This window comes from Eptesicus fuscus, chromosome 1 (assembly GCF_027574615.1).
Source record: "Eptesicus fuscus isolate TK198812 chromosome 1, DD_ASM_mEF_20220401, whole genome shotgun sequence".
Taxonomy (NCBI): Eukaryota; Metazoa; Chordata; class Mammalia; order Chiroptera; family Vespertilionidae; genus Eptesicus; species Eptesicus fuscus.
This window is the reverse complement of record NC_072473.1, coordinates 32,576,916-32,599,955: the sequence shown is the minus strand read 5'-3', so window position 1 is coordinate 32,599,955 and position 23,040 is coordinate 32,576,916. Positions and strand designations below refer to the sequence as shown.

The window sequence follows — 23,040 nt, the reverse complement described above, 5'->3', positions numbered from 1 at the left end:
ACTGAAAATGTCTTTTGAGAAGAATTTGTAAATGAAAATCCACAGCAACAAAAAAGACATTAATTTCACCTGTTGGGTAGGGGACTCAAACACTTTAGTTGAATTAGGACAAGTAAATGATGCACTGTGGTCATAAAGAATTTCACAAAGTAATTTCATATTTTTAGTTGTGAGCAATGTATTATGAAATAGAAGGTACTCAAACATTTATGAACTCTAGTGTAGGCTAGAAGGCAATTGAAATTCAGAAAAGAAGTAAATGTTTCATAACTTTTATTCACCAAAGACCCCCTAGTACGTGCCTTCTCCAATTAAGGTAGCTGCCATTAGAAACATTTTGAGATTTTTAAAAATTATTATTTTTTTAAAAAATTTCAATTTAACATGTAATAAAATATGTTAATCAGTTATATTGCTTTTCCACCAAAGCAGCACACAAAAATCTGAATATGTAATCTCAAGAAATCTGTGCTGAAAAATGTTATAAGTAACAAATCCTTCCTTGACAGAAAGAAGGAATGTAATATAAAAAATATGAAAAACCCAAGTGTTACATGCCATTTGCAGCTTACTATTGTCTTCTGGCACCTACCTGCTGTTGTTCCTTATCCTCAGCTTTCATAGCTAGTATCAGGCTTCTAACAAATGTCTGAAGTTTAAAGTATTTTTGCTTTTGAATCTCTAGCTCATTTTCAATGAATCTGACTTCTTCATTCTGAAGGAGAAAACATCAAATGATATAATTACCCTATACAAACTGGGACTCTACATAGCTGATGCACAATAAAATTATTAAAAGCAATGAAATTAGAGAGACAATAAAGAAGATAAAATTTTAGCATAAAGGAATATAAAGCACAGAAGGAAATTGTCCTTTTACTCAAGGGCTGTTTTTAAGCAAACCACTAACAGAAAACAATTTGGAAGGTCAAAAATCCCATTAAATTAATCCAGTAAGAGAAAAATCAAGAAACAGTTCCCTTATTAGAAAGAATCCTCCTATATTAACCTATTTTGAATTTGGAATAGGATTAAGAATAGACAGAGTCCAATTAACCCCAAGTAAAAAGCAATTACAGATCCAGTAACACTGAATGTATCATTCACAAAACCAAATGCTGAGAACTAGAAAGGTTAATATTTATTTTTTACCAAGGAGAGACTTGAATTATTACTAAAACTGTCTTAAGTAGTTCTCTGAGTCTCCTGTCTTTATGTAAGAGTCTGTTACTCAGAAAATATCTCCAAATATACCACTGTATCCTACTAATTTGAGACTAATTATCTCTTCACTGTTTTTGCTAGTTGTGTAAGACAAAAGCAATAGACTAGGATTTGGGAGGATTTTAGTGCCAAGTTTATTGATAATTGTGTAAACTTTGGAAGGTTATTCTCTGTGACTTTGTTTATTCATCAATAAAATAAATATAATATTAATACTATTTGGATATTTTAGGTTTGAGGATAAGTTTCAAACAAGAAAATGGCCATTAAAATGCTCTGATATATTTAAGAAATGAATTATATACTGAAAAATAAATCTTAAAACTCTAAAACTAGATAAAAAAGAAGATACAGAAGATAAAATCTTTGTGTCCTTGTGTTAGACAAAGATTCCTCAAGGGGACACAAAAAGCATGAAACCTAAAAGAAAGACTTCATCAATGTTTTAAAAAAAGTTTGACCTTCAAGTGATAATGTTAATAATATACAAATACAAGCTACATATTTGTAAATCAATTATCTGTTAAGGATCTGCATTCAGAACACATAAAGAACTCTTACAACACTATTATAAGACCAGAAACAAATAAAGACCAGGCAAAGTCTTTGAACACATACTTACCAAAGAAGATATGTGAATGACCAATAAACACATTAAAGTACTTAATATCATTTGTCATTAAAGAAATGAAAATTAAATCTGATATGAGATTGTACTACTAACATACTACAATGTCTAAAATTAAAGAGACTGACAATAGTCTATGCTGATAGCAATTTGGAACAATTAAAGTCTCATACATTGCTGGTATGAGTGTAAAAGGATACATCCACTTTGAAAAATGTTTTGGCAGTTTCTTATAAAATTAAATCTACTCTTTCCTATCATCTCATTCAACAATCCTACTCTTACCCAAGTGAAATGAAAAAAACATGTCCACAAAAAGACATACATATTCATAGCAGCTTTATTCACAATAGCCAAATACTAGAAACAACACAAGTGATCATCAGTAGATGAATAAACAGATTGTACTCATGGTTACATGACCGTGTCCATTTGTCAAAACTTATCTAACTGTATAAGGAAGTGAATTTTATTTTATGGAAATTTTATCTAAAAAACCTAATTATCTGTAATGTCAGTGCTGACATGTACATATAAGGAACTGTTGGACATTGAATTTGGGTCTCAAAAGAACTGTTGGCCCAGAAAGAAACTCACTACAGACTGATTCATTTGCCTGTCACCATAACCATTATTGCTTGTCTCATTTTCGGTTCTTATAAGTGTATTTCTAACAGCACATGATCTCACTCATCTAGGGGAAATAATGAACAACATAGACGGATGAACAAGAACAGACCCAGAAACAAGGAGGCATGGATCAGACTGTCAGGCCTCATAGGGAGGGTAGGGGAGGTGGGAGTAAAGGGGAGAGGTCAACCAAAGGACTTGTGTGCAAGCATATGAGCCTAACCAGCGGTTAAGGACAAGAGGGGGGTGGGGGCATGTGTGGGGAGGAGTGTGGCATGGGAATGGGAGGATGAGGAAAAATATGTGATACTTTAATCAATAAAGAAATTTAAAAAAAGAAAGAAAAAAAATAAAAAACCTGATTAAAAATAAAAAAATAAATTATTAGCCAGCCTCTTTGCCAAAACACATGGAAATAATCTATGAGTATTCCTTGAAGCTGGAGAATATGTTTCAAAGAACACAGCAAGACCTTTCACAGAATTTTTCCAAAAGTTTCATAAAATACATTAAAATAAGTTAATTTTTGGGGCATTTAAAAGAAAAGAAATATATATTTTATTGATTTCAGAGAGGAAGGGAGAGGGAGAGAGAAATAGAAACATCAGTGATGAGAGAATCATTGATTAGCTGCCTCCTGCACAACCCCTACTGGGGATGGAGCCCACAATGCAGACATGTGCCCTGACAGGGAATTGAACTGTGACCTCCACTGAGCCACATCGACTGGGCTGGGCATTTTTCTTGTTTCAGATGAAGGGATGCAGTTGTATTAATCCCATTCAATATATGAACATGTTTATTACATCAATTTCATCAGCTCAGTTTAGAACTTATTTTACTTAGTAAAATTGCTTCCTTTTCAGACCACTTAATATCAAGTGAATCATCTGCAAATGACGATTCAAGTTAAATTCCTTATCCAAAGGCGCTCTACAGCAATCATATTTATAAGCATTAAAATAAAGTTCAACATGCTCCTGCCATAATACATTTGATTAATTCTAACTTTTGGGGTTTTTTTTAGTACTCATCATCAGAACTATAGTATGAGTAAAGTGCTGACCAGGAAGTCTTTTTGAATACAGGATATATCTATCATCATTATCTTAGTGTCTCCAATGAATACACAGTCCTTTTAAGCTGAATTTAGAGTCCATTAAAAAATTAAAAACAGTAATTCACATTTGCAAAAATCATGAAACATCTATTGATATGCAGATCTCTAATTTCTCATATGAACATTCCTCTTCCTCAGTATTTATGCATATGAAAAACATAAACAATTTTAAGATAATATTGCAGACATTTTTTCTTAGAGCTGCGTTTTGCAAGTCTATTAAACACTTCCAAGAGTAGAAGCAGTAATTTATGTGTACTTTAGAGATTTCCCTAAGTAAATGGAGTGTTTGTGAGAAGAACTAGTATGGTAACATCAGCCACTGACTTTCAGAAAAGAATATCTAGCTCATTTGTGTCGTTAAAATCTTCCCTACATTCCAGTAAAGTTTGTCAGTTCTTCTCCAAGATGATTGTAGGGAATATTCAAGTTGTTATTTTGATATAGTACTCATGCCTCAGGGATCACTAATTTGTCTCATAAGCATTTGGGTTAGTTAGAACTCCTAGCAATATGGATTCTTAGGAATATATCTCAATCAGAAACTCTAGTACACCCAAACTGAGCACTAATGGTTGCACAGTAACAATTATCAAATGCACATCAGAAATATTCATTCATTCTGCTACTATGAATCCCAAGAATAATGGGAGACTGTTTAATTTAGTGTAGGAAAAAGTTATGATCCACCTTCTTATCTTAATTAATTTCATAGAAACGAGTACTTGCATAATAGTATTAAAAATATTTCCAAGGATACTTTAATGTATTCACTCAATCAGGAATTAGTTACTGAACACCTATGTGCTAAGCACTAGACCAGATAACACATAGATAAATACGTCTCTTCTTCCAAGAAGCTTAAAAGGAATTATACTTAAGAAACCTACAGATTTTGATCCCAAAACAAGAAGTACTAACGTGTATGAAAATAAAATGCAAATGTGCTCCGAAGAAAGATTAAATTTCCAAACTGATGAGACTCTTTTAAATCAACATCCTGAAATCAGCAATGAGAACTGTTACAGGAAGTTTCACTTACCCTTACTTTAAGGTAACAAATTCACAGGTGAAGTGAATTGAAATGTTTTTAATATTGATTATAAAAATATATGTTTCTATATAAGGGCTGATGTTTGAGAGTTAAAGAAGTTTATGTAGGACGGTGATGTGTTATAAAAGTTATCCTTAATAGGGTAGTGAATGACCCCTTGTTCCCAAAGCATTTACCACAATGGAAAACCCTGGATCATTAAAGGTCTTTTAGAGTTCAATGAAAATGTTAAATAATATTTCTGGACTGGACACTCTGCCCTGCCCTGGCCTTTAGCTCCAAAATTTCTCAAGTCTGTTGGACAGAACACCAGAGGGGAAAGGTTCTAGAAAGAATCCTCAGAGTTCTGGACACAACCCTATCTGAACTGCTTGAAAGTGTTTAGAGGAGCACACTTAACAGCTGTGCAAACCAGTCATCTTGTCTGTAGTTTCCATAACCCGTGCCAAGCAGTGGCTTGCAGAGCCGTTTTAATCCTGTTCCAGGCATTTAGAAATACAGTAGATGATCATGTAGGAGAGATTAGAATGCTCTCTAGTACTTCAGAACAGACAACTTTATAATTTTGTTAGTTGGAAATACAGTTTAAATACAGGGTTGTATTGTGCTTTTTTACCACTTAGAAAACAAATTTCAAAAGATAATTTCCTTCTGTGTTTACACTATTTAATATTTTAAAATCTGACATGTTATGCACATTTGGAAAACAAAATCTGTTGAATGACATAACTTTGAATTATAGTAAAAGTAAAAAAAAATTGAGAAAATGACTCTGATTAGAGTTATGTTACTTTCTGTTAATGTCTATGTACTAGACTCTGTTTTGAACTCTTATGATATTTCAATAAAAGAATTTTGTGTATGGAAAAATGATTGTGTGACCAAAATTTCAGAAGACTCCAAAGTTAACTTGTAAGATATGATAACAAAGGGAAAACAATTATACATATATGCAGAAAATGTATTAGCATATGGACTGATAGCTTAATTCAAAATTGAATAAAAACAAAATTGTGTATGCCATGCTGTCAAAATAAGCCTTTCAATTTAGTAACAAGTGATATTAAGAAAAGGTAATTGCTATTCATATTCATTTGGTATTTGCATTAGGGATTATTTTTAAACTTCTCCTAAAACAGATATACTATTGTATGTTTTAAAAATGGTCTTCAGAAGTTGTAATTCAAGATAAAAATAGCAAAGGAAAAATCTGGAAAAAAATCCCTTTAATTACCATTTTAAAATGAACATTAAGTTTAAAAAAGCATTGCCATAAATTTTACATTAATCATCACTATGCACAGCATCAACTTGTACACCATCAATACCTACTCTTATTGAGCAAACCCTGTGCTTATAACTATAACCCCTGAACCAGCCAGTATTAATTAAAATGACCGGCACCCTGACTTATATCGAAGTTATCTGAGAGAGTCAATGTGGAGCCCCAGCATGTTTAACTTATCAAGTGGAAGTGAAATAGACCAATACATAAGTACTATAGAAGTCTGCCTCATCTAATACCTTCTCTTAATGAATTCACAATTTGAAATTACTTTTACCTTATAATCCAAGAAAGAATTCACTTGTTCTACTTCAGAATTACTTATCATGTCACTTTCTTCATCGTCAATAATTTCTATTTTCTGTAACACAGGTAGAGAAGTTTTCATAAATATAGATTTTATCATCATCACTACACTCAACAATGTATAGAGTGTATACATTCAATGTTCAGCTTTAGCTAAGGGATTATCTAGTCTACAATATCCAGAATTAACTCGGGTAACTGACTGGTCCCCTAGTGTTAACACCCAGTGCTGTGTCTAAGCCACTTCCCTCGATCTTTAATGGATTACTGCTTAGTAAATAGAAAATTACTGAAGGGAGGATAAGTGGGACATCTATAATAGGGTCAGCAATAAATAAATTAAATTTAAATTAAAAAATTACTGTTATACTATTTAAAATAAGAAAACAAAACAAACAAAAAAAAAACCCATTCACAATATCCCTGAAAAAAACAACAGACAATCGAATTCTGCTTAAATAGTGCCCTCCAGTGACAGGGAAGTGTTTTCCTATAAGGATAGTGTATTTAAAGGTAACCATACTTAATTGGTTTAAATATTTTTTAAGTCCTCACACATCTCTGCAATTTCTAATGTAAAATTTCAACATAAGACATGAATTCCAAAGTCAAATACATTTTTTAAAACAATTTATTGCACTCCATTAGCTAGACAATTGAAAGCAGACATGTATGATGTAATGATCAAAATAGCATGGTTATGTTTCCTTCACTGGACAGTAGGAAGGAAGAGTGAGAGAGATGCTAAACTGCCCTTAGTTTTAGAGTTAAGGTACAGAACAGTTTGTACAGTATCTTGTACACAGAAGGTACTCATTAAATATCTGTCAAAAGAATAAACAAAACAACTTAGCACTAATGAAAAGAATGATCAATAAGCTTCAACCTTGGGGCAAGGCAAGTCTCTAATCCTGGAACATTTTTCCAAAAGCAAAACCAAAACATAAAATCAGATCTAACTTTTACTTTTTGCATAAGAAAACCAGAGTTAAGGAAAAACAATTCTAAATGTTTAAGCCCAACCAACCAAAAAGAAATTTTTAAAAGAGAAAAGCTAAGCTAGAATTAGTCACTAGGCAATCTTTTTAGAAAGAGCACATTAATAGCAACATATTGTAGGAAGAATTTGAAAACAAGTTCCTATCAAGCAATACATATAGTGATTAAAAGTCACGAACAATCTTGGAATGATCATATTTCACATATTTCCTATGACAGTACATTACCATAACAGGGGTTGTGACCTGCAGGCTTCTGAGTCAAGAGGACAACTGCAATGAAATTGCTTTCTACCACTGCCTGGAGATGAATCTAATGTTTTTTTTTTCGATTATAATCACTATAAACTTAGGACTTAATCCTGTCAGGTCTCAGCAGACCTCTGATTTGATTATTTTTTAATGTTATTTTTAAGATTCTCAATACATTTTGATTGGTTCTGGGATAAAGTAGCTAAGTAATCTAGGGAGGAAGCCACCAAAGGCCACTGTATAGATTTGTGCATATAAATAGATCTTATATGTCTTTGTGATTTGGTATCCATGAATAATTGGGGACACTCCAAAGCTACAGGCAGAGAAGATCAACCTTTGAAAGTCTGGACTTTTGTCTCTGAAAATCAATTGCTCTTGAAAAATTAAGTGCCTAAGTGACTGTGGGCCACCCCATGCCATTTATTCATTCATTATCTTCAAATGTCTGCTGCAGGGGAGATCCAGTTCAGAGAAATTCAGGCTAAAATGAGCATGTCTTTAGGGCAGTGATGGCGAACCTATGACATGCGTGTCAGCACTGACACGCGTAGCCATTTCTGATGACACGCGGCCGCTAAGGCGGCCGCATGCTGAGGATGAAACATTTGCTGCTCCTGAGGATGAAACATTTGTGAAATAACGTTTTTTCCTCAAAGTGACACACTACCCGAGTTATGCTCAGTTTTTTGGCGAAGTTTGACACACCAAGCTCAAAAGGTTGCCCATCACTGCTTTAGTGGAAAAGAGGTTCAATATGTAACTTGTATAATGTAACTCAAATCTGGAGCAGAAAAGATTATTACTTGGTGGAGTTTAAGAATACTAGCACAATTAATAATTGTGGAAAACAATTATAACTACCTATATAATGAAAACGTGAATCTGCCTCAAAATAAAAACTTGTATTCTTATGCGCCCATTGAATGTAGTGTTAGAAGGGTCAAACATCAACTTAACTCAGTACTAAAATCAATGAAACGCAATCCTAAACAATATTGTGTATGTAGAAAACACATATATTATTGATGTTTAACAAAAAAGAACAAAATTGTATTTTATGTGCTTAACTTTTATTAAGGAGATGTGACAGGATTACAGTGTCTGGTAAACAATGTTTATAATTAAAGCCAGGGTAAATCTTGAAATTACAGTCATTTTTTTTAACAGAAAAATCCATTATAGAGACCCTTTTTTTTCACATGTAGGGTGCTTGTTCATAGGAAGGCCACAGGTTTTGTTCTCCTTGACACAATGACTCCAAATTCCTGTTGGCTCTGTTGTGAACCAAAGAACCATTTCCTTAGGCCCTCTGCTCTGAGCATGCACCATAGGGGCCATTTTTTAAAAGTTGCATTTAAGCACAAAACACTGATTCAAAAGCAAAAACAAAGCATAATGACATTTGCCTTTATGTCTGACTTTAATACCATCTTGATATCTGTATTACTTGACAGAATCAGAATGTAAACAGATATTGCTAAAATAGCTCCTTAAGAGGACATCTCTATATGCCAATAATGCTTATATTTTTACAAAATCCAGTTTAATCCACACATAGCTTGTCTCTGCCTGCTATTCAATTGCTTAATACTGTTTTTCCTCCATTGCTGCAATTTTTAAGATAACAGAGGCCAATTAGCTAGAAAGAAGAAAAGATTCCAAACACACTATATAAGATAGGTATGGTCTGAACAGAGACCTTGGAGTAAGGAATTCTTGGATACAAGTCCCAGAAGCAACAAAGGCTTCCTTCAAAATTTCAGGCTAAACTCTGTTTTAATTCTGCCATCTATGAAATGAGAAGAAATTTCCTCTTTGCTAAATGTGTTGAAGAAAATAACTTGTTATGTATAAAATGTCCTATGTGTAGTAAGCATTAGATTTTTATATTTGCAATCCCTTAAACTGAAAAAATCTGAGTTTAAATGGACAGTGCTTTAACTTTCATTTATTAAACTGTCAAAGATATAGAATTAATTGGTAACAGTTCTGTTTTAATTTGTAAAGTGGAGCAAGACTTTATTCTGAAACCACTAATATTGTCACCAACTAGGAGCATATCCTTGAAATCCATCATGTAATGAGAAAATAATTTCAAAATGTACATACCACATTATCTTCGGATACTGCATGGTGGTCCTCCTCCTTATCAGCCCTTGTCTTGTTAGGAACAACTTCATTGGACTCTTCCATAGAGAAAAAGGCCATGATTTCATTTTACATTTCTCAAAAACTTTATTGAGAATGCTTTATTCAAGATCAATGAAATAATTTATTTTAAAAAGACACAAATGCCAAATTCACTTCATATATGCCTTGTTGAGCCATTCTACTTCTTAAATGTGAATAGGTAAAAATACAAGGATGGTCACCATTATATTATTTATAACTGAAAAAAATGGAAGCAACCTATATGCTTAACAATGAGAATTGGAAAAGTCATTTAGGGCCTATCTCTACAATAAAAGCAATGATGCTACTAAAAATGAAGTAGAAAAATAGTTGATAATAAAATATTCATGACATATTGGAAAGTGAATAAATGAAAGTCACAGAACCTACTATGTAGGTATACTAAAAAATGTGTACATATTCCTAGAGAAAGAAAAATAACACTATTTACACAAAAATTATTTCTGGATAAAATTACAGGCAATTTTTATTTTTCTTCCTTTTGTCTAATTTTACTTATTTTCTTCCATTTGCTCTTTCATAGTTAAATATTTTTAAATGAACATGCATTACTCATTGCAATAAGAGAAAAGTGATAATTTTCAAATACATGATATGATATAAAGCTATAAATATAGTATGTTTCCAATTTTGTAAAAAGGCAGGTGTTTGTGAATGCACACACACACACACACACACACACACACACACACACACACATACACTCCTGTACATATGTAGAGAAAACACTGTCAAAAACTTCCCCCATCTCCATTTTTAATATGTTTATCACTGAGGGGTAGGGTTATTTCCAAAATTCTTATTGTATTTTCCAATGTTTTCTATAATGAAAATATATTCCTTTTGTGATCAAAATTCAGTATGTAAAAAATGAGAAATAAAAGAAAAATTAATTCATAGAAGCCAGTCTACTAAAAAGTTTTCTGTATTGAGGTAGAGGAAGTGGTTCATTCACAGCATAGGATATCTACAATAAAACCACCTGTTTTAGATTACTCCTACCTCTACTTCTTAGGAAAACAGGGAAGCAATGTTTCTCTCTGTTCTTTCTGCACAGCCATATTATGGAGATTATTTTCATACATACAACTGGAATTCTTTAACCCCTAGTAGTGACTGACATTTTATTTCACCATATAAAGCAGAACAAATATATTTATCAGCCCTTGAGGTTTTTCCAAATCCATTCCTTTCCATGGAAAGACATATAGGTGCGCTCTGTATGAACATGGGAATGATTAGGAGGAAAACATGGTTGACCTAGGAACTCACATATGAATACATAGATAATTAGTGTTTAAGCATCCAGGGAAGTTTTACTGGAGTTTTAATGCAAAGTTCAATTTATTTCTTAAAATATATTTTTATTGATCTTAAAGAGAGGTTTGGGTGGGAGAGAAAAATAGAAACATTGATGAAAGAGAAACATTGATTGGCTGCCTCCTGCATGTCCTCTACTGGGGATTGAGCCCTCAACCCACTGACCGGAATCCTGGTTCATGGGCCGATGCTCAACCACTAAGTCACACCTACTGGACTATTACTTAAAAAATAAAATAATGGTTTCTAGACAGAAGAAGCTATTGTCTATTTGTTATTTAGAGATTTCAAATCACAGGCATTTCAATTGCTACATAATCAGCAACTAAATGAAATGGAGGGAAAATTGTCATCAAGTTTAGTTTCATAGCTGGTATTAGTACTGGTACCCTCAGAATACGGGTTAGTTTGTTTATCAACAACATCATTACTGGAATCACTTGCTCATAATTTTGTACACAGTTCTGCTTTTCCAGAAACATGCTCATTCATGGTTAATTATAAGATGTAAATAAAAACTGTTTTGAGTATTCCTAAAATAAAAAGGTGTGAAGTGATACAGCTATATAAGGCATGTTTTCTTTAACTTACAGATAGCTTCTATGTTAGTGAAAGCTTGAAAGTTAAACATTGCCAATGTGTCTGGTTATCCCCCCCACCCCCCGTCCCCGCCAAAATCAGCCTTGCTAATTGGAAACTAAACAAGTGGAATTATTAATCAGTGAAAACTCTAGAGAGCATTCTATGTGGTGTCCATAGTAACTATATGAAGATTTATCTTTCATGTGCTCACCCACATAATAGACACAGCTAAAAAAAGGCTTCATTATGAAACTTAATGTTATAGATATTCATTTTCCCATACTTTAAACAATTTGCTTCTCAGAGTAGTAGAAATCTTGAAAATTGCTCAGCCATAAACATATTTGGTGGACACAGAACTTGAAATTAAGAAACTGAGTCATCTATTACTTCTGTAGCATTTGCAGTTAGGTGAGGGATAAAGCCAGGGAGCTAGGTTTTTTATTGTTGTTTCTTGATTTTTAATCAATACCAACCATACCTTCTTTCTCTTTCACTCCATATAGGAAAAGAAAATGGAATAAGTGAAGTAGAGGTAAAAGGTGAAAGTTAGAGGTAAGTCAGAAGTTCTTTATCAGGGAAGTACCTATTCTCTCAGAAGCAAAATAATGAAATTGAAACTGCTGAAAGATCAACAGCACATTTTGGTGACTTTGGCTAAACCTGTCTTTTACTGTATTTTGAAAATGATCCTTGATTTTGCTTGTAGGATTTTTTTCTAGAAACTTTTTTTTCATCCTCACCTGAGGATATGTTTATTGATACTTTTAGAGAGAAGGGAAGGACAGAGAAAGAGAGAGACAGAGATAGAGAGAGAGAGAGAGAGAGATGTGTGAGAGAGAGAGAGAAGCATCCATAAATTGTCTCCTGTAAGCACCCCTATCAGGTATCAAACCTGAAACCTAAGAATGTGACCCAACCAGGAATCAAACCTGCAACCCTTTTGGTGTACAGGATGACGCTCCAACCAACTGAGCCACCTGGACAGGGCTTTTAATGTGATTTTTTAATAAATTTTAACATGTAAAATGTAAGACCTGATTTAAAAACACTTCTTTCTTCTTGAATATTTGGAAGACTATCAATAGCCATATTATAAAGGACCTTGAATTTCAAGTTGTTACAGTTTTTAAATGGTATGGTCAGGTACTCTTTATTCTGTCTCTCTAGATCTACAATGTCATGCAGTTAATGAAAATCTCAAAGTAAACAAAAATTTAACTACAGTTTCATAACTGAAAGGTAATATGTTTAGTGTATTTTAAAGGTCTGATATTAGTCTAGACCAGATTATACAATTAAATTAATCATCACAAAAAGATCACCCAATTAAATGACTCAGAATACTATTCTGCATCAGCAAAATAAGGAAGCGAGTAGGACAGTATAAAAAAGGCTCTTTTCAGTACTTGAACATTCTTTTATGATTTTGTGGTGCAATTTGTGATGAAAATGAAAATCTTACCATGCAGCTGTAAAAAATAAGTGACCAAGAGGAATTCTAGGCAATCTCACTTCCCATAAAGTATTTTTTGATTCATGCATTCAATTCTCTCTCCTTTTTCACATTAGATCTTGATTACTATGCCAGGTCTCTGGAGAACACACTATTAAATGACAAAGGATGCCAGTGTAGAAGCAGTGGTACATTAGGAATATTAACATTTGCTCATTTTTTCCCATTAACTCATTTTTTAAAATTCCCTCTTGGAGGGGGGCGGGTAGTGGGAGTTGGGAAATGAAACTCTCCTTAGAGGTTTATATAATTTCCTTTTATCATATTTATTTCCTCACAGCTTTCCCATCCATCCATAGAAACACACAGTCATTCTCTAAACATCTGTTTATGAATCAGTGAAAATACTCAAGTACTCCAAGGCATTATATATACAATTTAGTAAATACAACTATTAGGCAACAATGGTTTAATGCACCCACTAGATTAGAAATAAGAGCCTTGAAAATAATAATGGCTCCTCCTTTTTTTCTGCTTCACAGTTTTTCCATACACTAAATTCTCCGTTATGATCTTCATCAATATCTATAACAAATGTTGGTAAGAAAGAAAATATATGCCCTCTCAATATTAACAGCTTTTATATCCTTTACATTACTCAACCTATTGCAATCTGGTTGCCTTTCTCACCCATGCAATTGCTTTTTCAAAGAATTCCTTAAACACCGAATTCAATAGCTTTTCATTCATTTTTTGTAAATTTTATTTTTCCCGCTTTATTGAGGTATAATTGGTATACAAAATTGCACATAATTACTGTATACAATTTGATGAGTTTAGGTGAGTTTAGACATATGTATACACTCCTGTTACTATCACCACAGTCCAGGAAATAAACATATCCATCAGCTTCAAAAAATTCATTTGTTACTTTTTTGGTGTTCAGAACACAACATGAATTACCCTCTTAAGTTTTTAAGTATACAATCTTTTATTGCTAACTATAGGCACTATGTCGTTCAGCAGATCTCCTCTTGTATAACTGTAACTTTTATACCCCTTGAACAACAACTCCCTATATCACTCTGCCCAATTCCCAGGTACCACAATTCTATTGTCCACTTGTATACCTTGGACCATTTTAGATACCTCATATGAGAGGAATTTCTACTCAACCTATATGAGATAGTTGAGAGAATAATCCCTCTTCCTCATGAAATTTCTCTCTTTGGTTTTACAAATAATATAATATCCTGATTCTCTTGTACCTAAATGTTCTTTCAATGGCACCCTTTTATCCTCCAGTCCCCAAATATAGATTGCTTTTAACACACAGTCCTTGTCTATCTTGCTCTCTTGTTTTCTATGTTCTCATTTAACTATATTTTCTATATCTATGGCCAGACATTATTTTGGCCTCACTGTGGGTGACTCCCAGGTATTTTCTCATGTTTCAATTCCTCTTTTGAGTTCCATACCCAAATTATTAAAGGGTATGCTGTAAAGCTCCACAGCTCTAACAAAATAAACCTGCCATCATCTAAAATGCAACACATGCAAAACTGAATTCTGAATTTATCTTCACACATCATGCTATACATTGAATGCAGTGCCAATAAAAATCTTAAATGAATTATGGGCAGGGGGCTTGTGGAAAGAAATTCTAAAGTTCATCTAGGAAGAATCAGTGTGTTTTTGTTACTGAGAATAATGTTAGCTAAGAATAATAAGAGCCCTACAAAATATTTACAGATTTTATAAAGCTACAGTTATAAATAATCAGATCAGTGTAACATAAGAACTACAGTATTTGACCCACATGATATGTATGTATGCATATATGAATGTGCATGTACATTTGTATGTGTACTAGAGGCACGGTGCATGAAAATTCATGCACTCGGGGGGTCCCTCAGCCTGGCCTGTGCCCTCTCACAGTCCAGGACCCCTCGGGATGTCCACCTGCCGATTCAGGCCCACTCCCCAGGGGATTGGACCTAAGCTGGCAGTCAGACATCCCTCTGACAGCCCAGAAGCCCTTGAGGGATGTCCACCTGTTAGCTTAGGCATGCTCCCCGGGGGATTGGGCCCAAGTTGGCAGTCAGATATCCTTCTGGCAGCCCAGGAGCCTTCAGGGGAGCAGGACTAAGCCATTAGCCGAACATCCTTAGTGCTACTGCAGAAGTGGGAGAGGCTCCCGTCACCACGGCTGTGTTGGCCAGCCATGAGCTGGCTTCTGGCTGAGCGGTGCTGCCCCTGTAGAAGCGCACTGACCACCAGGGGTAAGCTCCTACATTGAGCGTCTGCTCCCTGGTGGTCAGTGCACATCATAGAGAACCGGTCATTCCCTGTAGTTCTGAAATTAGGGTCAATTTGCATGTTCTCCTTTTATTACATAGGATATGTATTAGCCTGACTGCTATCATACTGTCTTTCATAAATATATATGCTTTATTTAAACTCACTGGAAAATGATGAATTGTTTAATAACAAGTTTATGAGCAATTTGTTAATCATTAGAAAAAATAAAATTGGGTATTTTCCTCACACATTTTAAAGCAAAATAAATTCAAATGTAATAAGTATCAAGTTGTAAAAATGAAACCATAAAGATATAAGAAGTAAATATAGAGGTATGTTTACATAATTGTAGTACACAAAAAGAATTTGTAATTATGACACAAAAGTCAGAAACCACAAAAGAAGGAATTGGTATATTTGACAATATAAAAATTCAAGGAAAACAATCCAAAGTCTATGGGACACAGTGAAAGCAGTCCTGAGAGGTAAATTCATACCTCCACAGCTTACTTAAAAAAACAACAACACAAGAAAAATTGGTAATAAGTTATCTAACTCTTGAACTTAAAGAATTGGAAAGAGAGAAACAAGGAAAGCCCAGAGTGAACAGAAGGAAGGAGATAATAAATATCAGAGAAAAAATAAATGACCAAAAAAACCCCAACAATATAAAAGATCAATGAAACCAAGAACAGGTTCATTGAAAGGATAAACAAGATTGATGAACCTCTAGCCAGGCTCACCAAGAAGCAAAGAGAGAGGACCCAAATAAACAAAATCAAAAATGAAAGAGGCAAAATAACAACAGACCCCACAGAAATACAAAGGATTGTAAAAAAATACTATGAACAACTCAGTTCTAACAAAATAAACAACCTGGAGGAAATGGACATATTCCTAGAAAAATACAACCTTCCAAAACTCAATCAGGAAGATTCTAAAATTCTCAAAAGGCCGATAACTATGGAGGAAATTGAAGCAGTCATCAAAAAACTTCCAGCAAGCAAAAGCCTGGGGCCAGATGGCTTCACAGGGGAATTTTACCAAACATTCAAAGAACAACTACAACTTATCCTTCTCAGACTATTTTTAAGAAATTCAAGAAGAAGGCACATTTCCAAGCTCTTTCCAAGAAGCTAGCATTACCCTAATCCCAAAACCAGATAACAACAACACAAAGAAAGAGAAATACAAGCTAATATCCCTGATGAACATAGATGCTAAAATCTTCAATAAAATGCTAGCAATTCGGATTCAGCATTACATTAGAAAGATCATACACCATGACCAAGTGGGATTTATTCTGGGGATGCAAGGCTGGTACAATATCTGTAAATCAATAAATGTGATATATCACATAAACAAATTGAGAGACAAAAATCACATAATCGTATCAATCGATGCAGAAAAGGCATTTGACAAAACCCAACACCCTTTCCTGATAAAAACTCTCAGCAAAGTGGGAATAGAGGGATCATACCTCAACATAATAAAAGCATTATATGACAAACCTACAGCAAACATCATACTCAATGGGAAAAAAAACTAAAACCATTTCCCCTAAGAACAGGAAAAAGACAGGGATGCCCACTTTCACCATTCCTGTTCGACATAGTACTGGAAGTGCTAGCCATAGCAATCAGACAAGAAGAAGAAATAAAAGACATCCAAAATGGAAAAGAAGAAGTAAAACTGTCATTGTTCACAGATGACATGATACTGTACATAGAAAACCCCAAAGACTCCATCAAAAAAATACTAGTCTTAATAAATAAATTTGGCAATGTAACAGGATACAAAATTAACAACCAGAAATCTATGGCTTTTTTATACACTAATAATGAACTCACAGAAAGAGAAACTAAAAAAAAATCCCATTTACAATTGCACCAAAAAAATTAAAAGTCCTAGGAATAAATTTAACCAAGGAGGTAGAGGACCTGGACTAAGAAAATTAAAGGACGCCCAAAAAAGAGATAGAGGAAGACATAAACAAATGGAAAAATTTACCGTGTTCATGGATTGGTAGAATCAACATCATTAAAATGTCTGTACTACCCAAAGCAATCAATAGATTAAATGCAATCCCCATTAAAATACCAAGGGCATACTTCAAAGAGCTAGAACATACTCTCCAAAAATTCATCTGGAATAAAAAAAGACCTGAATAGTTGGAGAAATCTTGACAAAGAAGAACAAAGTTGGAGGGAATCACAATTCCAGATATCAAGCTATACTACAAAGCCACTGTCCTCAAAACAGCCTGGTACTGGCACAGACATATAGAACAATCGAACAGAACAGAGAATCCAAAATTTGACCCAAGCCATTATGTTCAGTTCATATTTTACAAAGGAGGCAAGAGCATACAGTGGAATCATGGCAGTCTCTTCAATAAATGGTGCTGGGAAAACTGGACAGATACATGCAAAAAAATGAAACTAGACCACCAACTTACACCATACACAAAAATAAACTCAAAATGGATAAAGAATTTAAACATAAGACGGGAAACCATAAAAATCTTAGAAGAAGCCATGGGCAAGAAAATAGCAGACATTTGTCATAGCAATATCTTTACTGACACAACTGCTAGACCAATGGAAACTAAAGAGAAAATAAACAAATGGGAATACATCAAAATAAAAAGCTTCTGCACAGCAAAAGAATCCATCATCAAAATAAGAAAGCCCATTCCATGGGAGAACATATTTGCCAATGTTGTCTTCGATAAGGGTTTAATCTTCAAAATTTATAGGGAACTCATATAACTTAACAAAAGGAAGACAATCCAATAAAAAGAATGGGTAAAGGGTACCCCCACACCCCCCAAAAAAAAGTAAAGGAAAAAAATGGTCAAAGGACCTAAAGAGACACTTTTTGAAAGAGGACATACAGAAGGCCAAGAGGCATATGAAAACATGCTCAAAGACACTAATCATCCGAGAGATGAAAATCACAACAAGAATGAGGTAGCATCTCACACCTCTCAGAATGGCTATCATCAACAAATTAAGAAACTGCAAGTGCTGGAGAGGATGTGGAGAAAAAGAAACTCTCTGCACTGATGGTGGGTATGCAGACTCGTGTAGCCACTGTAGAAAATAGTATGGCGTATAGTCAAAAAATTAAAAATGGAACTTTCATTTGACCCAGTAATCCCACTTCTAGGATTATATCCCAAGAAACCAGAAACACCAATCAGAAAGGATATATGCACCCCTATGTTCATTGTGGCATAATTTACCATAGCTAAGATTTGAAAACAGCCTAGGTGCCCATCAGCAGATGAGTGGATTAAAAACGGTGGTACATCTACACAATGGAATACTATACTGTTGTAAAAAGAAGGAATTCTTACCATTTGCAACAGCATGGATGGAACCGGAGAGCATTATGCTAAGCAAAATAAGCCAGTCCGAGAAAATAAATATCACATGATCTCACTCATTTGTGGAGTCTAATGAACAACATAAACTGATGAACAAAGATAGAACCAGAGACATAGAAGCATTGAACTGACTATCCAACCTATGAGGGAAAGAGGGAGGTGAGGGGGTAAGAGATCAACCAAAGGACCATTATGCATGCATATAAGCATAACCAATGGACACAGATTAGGGGGTGAGGGCATGTGCTGGGGGTGTGGGCAGTCAGGGAGAGGTCAATGGGGGAAAAGGGACACTTATGTAATATTTTAAATAATAAAGAATTGAAATTTAAAAAAAGCCAACATGTGTTGGTGCCAGTATGGAGTAAAGGAACCCTTGTACACTGTTGGTGAAAATGTAAATTTGTGCATCCATTATGAAAAATAGTATGGAGATTCCTCAAAACATTAGCAGTCCCTCATCTGGTTATATAATGAAAAGATATTAAATCAGTACCTCAAAAAGGTATTTTAATTTCCATGTTCATTGCAGCAATATTTACATTGGCTAAGATATGAAAATAACCTAAGTATCTGTTGACAGATGAATAGGTAAATAAATTTATATATATTTTTATATACATTTATACATAAATTTATATATACTTATCTATAATAATAAAAGCATAATATGCTAATTAGACCAGATATCTTTCCAGATGAAGCAGGGGCTGCAAGGGCAGAACCCCTTGCATAAATTTTGTGCAAGAGTAGGCCTTCCTTACCCCAGCTGCCAGCACCGGCTTCTCTCTGGCACCTGGAACCTGGGCTACCCTCTGGCACCCAGGACCCGGGCTTCCCTCGCAGCCCCAGCTTCGTCCGGAAGATCATCTGGAAGGACATCCAGTCTAATTCGCATATTATGCTTTTATTATCTATACTAATAAAAGGGTAATATGCAAATTGGTCATGTCGCCCTCACAGTAACAACCAAACAGCAGGCTACATGGGGTGACAAGGCCAGCAGGGGGTTAGTGAGGAACAACCAAATGACTGACCAGCAGGCTGTGTGGGGTGACCAGGCCAGCAGGGGGGTTAGTGAGGAATGACCAAATGACTGACCAGCAGGCTGTGTGGGGCGACCAGGCCAGCAGGGGGGTTAGTGAGGGGCAACCAAGCCAGCAAAGGGGGGCAGTGAAGGACTACTAGGCCAATGGGGGGCCACTTGGGGAAGACCAGGCTGGCGGAGGGGGGGCATTCAGAGATCATAATAATCTGGCCACTCAGTGTATATGTATCATTGAAACATAGAAGAAAATAAATCCATTTTTTTACTATTTTTGACCAAATATTATGAGTTTATATTTGAAGTCCAATAAGCTGAAAAGAAAGTAAAAGTGCATCAAATTTACAAAAGATATAATTAGGATGTACAGCATAAAAAATACCTTGAGAGCTTCCTTCAGACAAACAGATGGATGCTTCATCATTTTTATCATTATCTTCTTCTACTTCAGGACCAGCTTCCTCTCCTGTTGTAAGTGCAGACAAAGAACCAGACTCTGGATGCTCAGAAAAATCAGCAGGGCCTCCCCTTGGAGGTGGAACTTCAATCCCCATTAAACGATATTTTCTTCTTCTATTCCCAATCCAAGTCTTTATAAGAGAAATACAAGAGGAAGCTTTGTAAACATAGAAATTTAGCAGTCTTATCATTAAAATAATTAATGGATGCTGTATAAAACATGATTAAAAAGATGAAATAAGTACCTAGAATAATTAAATTTTATTATTGCTCAATAAGTTAAAATAAAATAATTATTTTCATTTCTTACTATATTATTAGCAAAAAGATATTTATTTAAATATGTAGACTTTCAAGAAACATGTCAAGAATGCATTTTTATTTATTTATTTCTGTAGAAAATAATCCACCAAATCTTTCAAAGGGAACACTAATTGGTTCCTTCTCTAAAGGGACCAGGCATATAACTGAAATTATAATTCATCTCTCATTTTGAATATTGCTCTTCATAGGTGAAAATGTGGTTTATATTAACTTTGTTTGACTCCATGTTACCTGGGTATTTCAAGTATTCTAAATTTTCACTTTATTGGATTTAGAACCATTTAAATTTTTTTTTACATTAAAATAAGTTTAAAGTCACAGGAAGTTGAAGAGATAGGTCTTCATTCAGTTGCCTCCAGTTAGCATTTTACATAATTATAGCATAAATACAAAACAGGAAACATTACAAAATATGTGTATACACTTCCATGTTCCTTTATAACACCACTAGAGGCTTGGTGCATGAAATTTGGAATTCATGCACTCGGGGGGGGGGGGTGCGGTCTCTCAGCCTGGCCTCCTCCCTCTCGCAGTCTGGAACCCCTCGGGTGATGTCGACCTTCCAGCTTGTGACTGGATGGCCTTCTGTTGCTGCATGTCCTGCTGCTTGAGCTTCAGCAGCTACTGCATGTGCACAGGCTGGGCCACCACAGTCTGTCCTGCCAATACCATCGAGTGGGAGAGTCAAGTGTGGAGGCAGGCTGTCCCTGAGTTTCCTGCGCTTCCCTGAGTCACTGAGTTATTCAGATTGACTGCCTTCTACAGAGAACGGTACCAGAATTGGGCCTAAGCCAGCAGTCAGACATCCCTCTCGCAGTCTGGGACCCCTCGGGGGATGTAGCAGTGCACCAAGCAGCAGGCGGCCAGGGAGGAGTCCAAATCGGGACCGGGTGCCACACTGCTGATGCTCATCCTGACCCGCTTCCGTTGCTCAGTAGTGTTGCCATGGGATTGGGAGAGATTCCCACTGTGGCAGCTGCACATTTGCCATCTGTGAGCCAAGCTTCAGGCTGAGTGGTGCTCCCCTTGTGGGAGTGCACTGACCACCAGGGGGCAGCTCCTCCATTGAGTGTCTGCTCCCTTGTGGACAGTGTGCATCATAGCCACTGGTGTTTCCACCAGGAATTCTGCAGTTTGGCCAATTTGCATATTAGGGTTTTATTATATAGGATTTTGCATGTGACTTTTTTTATTGTCTAAAGTTTTACTTATGTCTCCTTTTTCCATGATTAACCACACACCAGCCATTCCCACCCCCATGGGCAAACTCCCAGTGCCCCATTGTCTGTGTCCATTGGTTATGCTAATATGCATGCATACCAGTCCTTTGGTTGTTCTCTAACCCCCCCCTACCTCCCCTGCCATTTGTCTCTGGATCTATTATTGTTCATTAGTTTATGTTGATCATTATATTCCACATATGAGTTAGATCATGTGATATTTATCTCTCTCCAACTGGCTTATTTCAGTTAGCAAAATCCTCTCCAGTTCTATCAATGCTGTTGCAAATTGTAAAAGTTCCTTCCTTTTCATAGCAGTGTAGTATACCATTGTGTAGATGTAACCACAGTTTTTTAATCCACTCATCAGCAGATGGGCACTTAGGTTGTTTCCAAATCTTAGCTATTGTAAATTGTGCTCCTATGAACATGGGGGTACATATATCCCTTTTGATTGGTGTTTCTGGTTTCTTGGGATATAGTACTAGAAGTGGGGTTACTGGTTCAAATGAGAGTTCCATCTTTAACTTTTTAAAATATATTTTATTGATTTTTTACAGAAAGGAAGGGAGAGGGATAGAGAGTTAGAAACATTGATGAGAGAGAAACATCAATCAGCTACATCCTGCACACTCCCCACTGGGGATGTGCCCAAGGTACATGCCCTTGACCGGAATCGAACCTGGGACCCTTGAGTCCACAGGCTGATGCTCTATCCACTGAGCCAAATCATTTAGGTGCATCTTTAACTTTTTGATGAAACTCCATACTGTCTTCCACAGTGGCTACACCAGTCTGCATTACTACCAGTAGTGCACAAGAGTTCCTTTTTCTCCACATCCTTGCCAGCACTTGTCATTTGTTGATTTGTTGATGATAGCAATTCTGACTGGTGTGAGATGCTACCTCATTGTTGTTTTGATTTGTGTCTCTCTGATTATTAGTGACTTTGAGTATGTTTTCATATCTCTCTCGGCCTTTTGTATGTCCTCTTTCGAAAAGTATTTAGGTCCTTTCCCCATTTTTTAATTGGATGCTCTTCCTTTTGTTAAGTTGTATGAGTTCTCTGTAAAGTTTGGAGATTAAACCCTTTCTGATATAGCATTGGCAAATATGTTCTCCCATGCAGTGAGCTTTCTTGTTGTTTTGTTGGTGATATCTTTTGCTGTGCATAAGCTTTCCATTTTGATGTAGTCCCATTTGTTTATTTTCTCTTTAGTTTCCATTGCCCTAGAAGTTGTGTCAGTAA

At 35.3% G+C, this 23,040-nt stretch overlaps 1 protein-coding gene and 1 non-coding gene across 3 annotated transcripts in view; both read right to left on the bottom strand.

Moving 5' to 3' along the window:
- Positions 1-23,040, bottom strand: part of HDX (highly divergent homeobox) — a 110,815-nt gene that overhangs the window by 12,531 nt on the left and 75,244 nt on the right. For both annotated transcript variants that reach the window (XM_054716030.1, XM_054716034.1), the window contains 5 exons: positions 20,171-20,378; positions 19,556-19,558; positions 9,610-9,686; positions 6,219-6,302; positions 593-715 (listed from right to left, as the gene is read on the bottom strand). In XM_054716030.1, coding sequence (XP_054572005.1) covers positions 593-715; positions 6,219-6,302; positions 9,610-9,686; positions 19,556-19,558; positions 20,171-20,378 — 495 coding nt within the window. The remainder of the gene's footprint in view (positions 1-592; positions 716-6,218; positions 6,303-9,609; positions 9,687-19,555; positions 19,559-20,170; positions 20,379-23,040) is intronic.
- On the bottom strand, positions 8,698-8,828 carry LOC114228254 (small nucleolar RNA SNORA11). Its single transcript, XR_003614391.1, has one exon. It is a non-coding gene; the product is annotated as a small nucleolar RNA SNORA11 (small nucleolar RNA).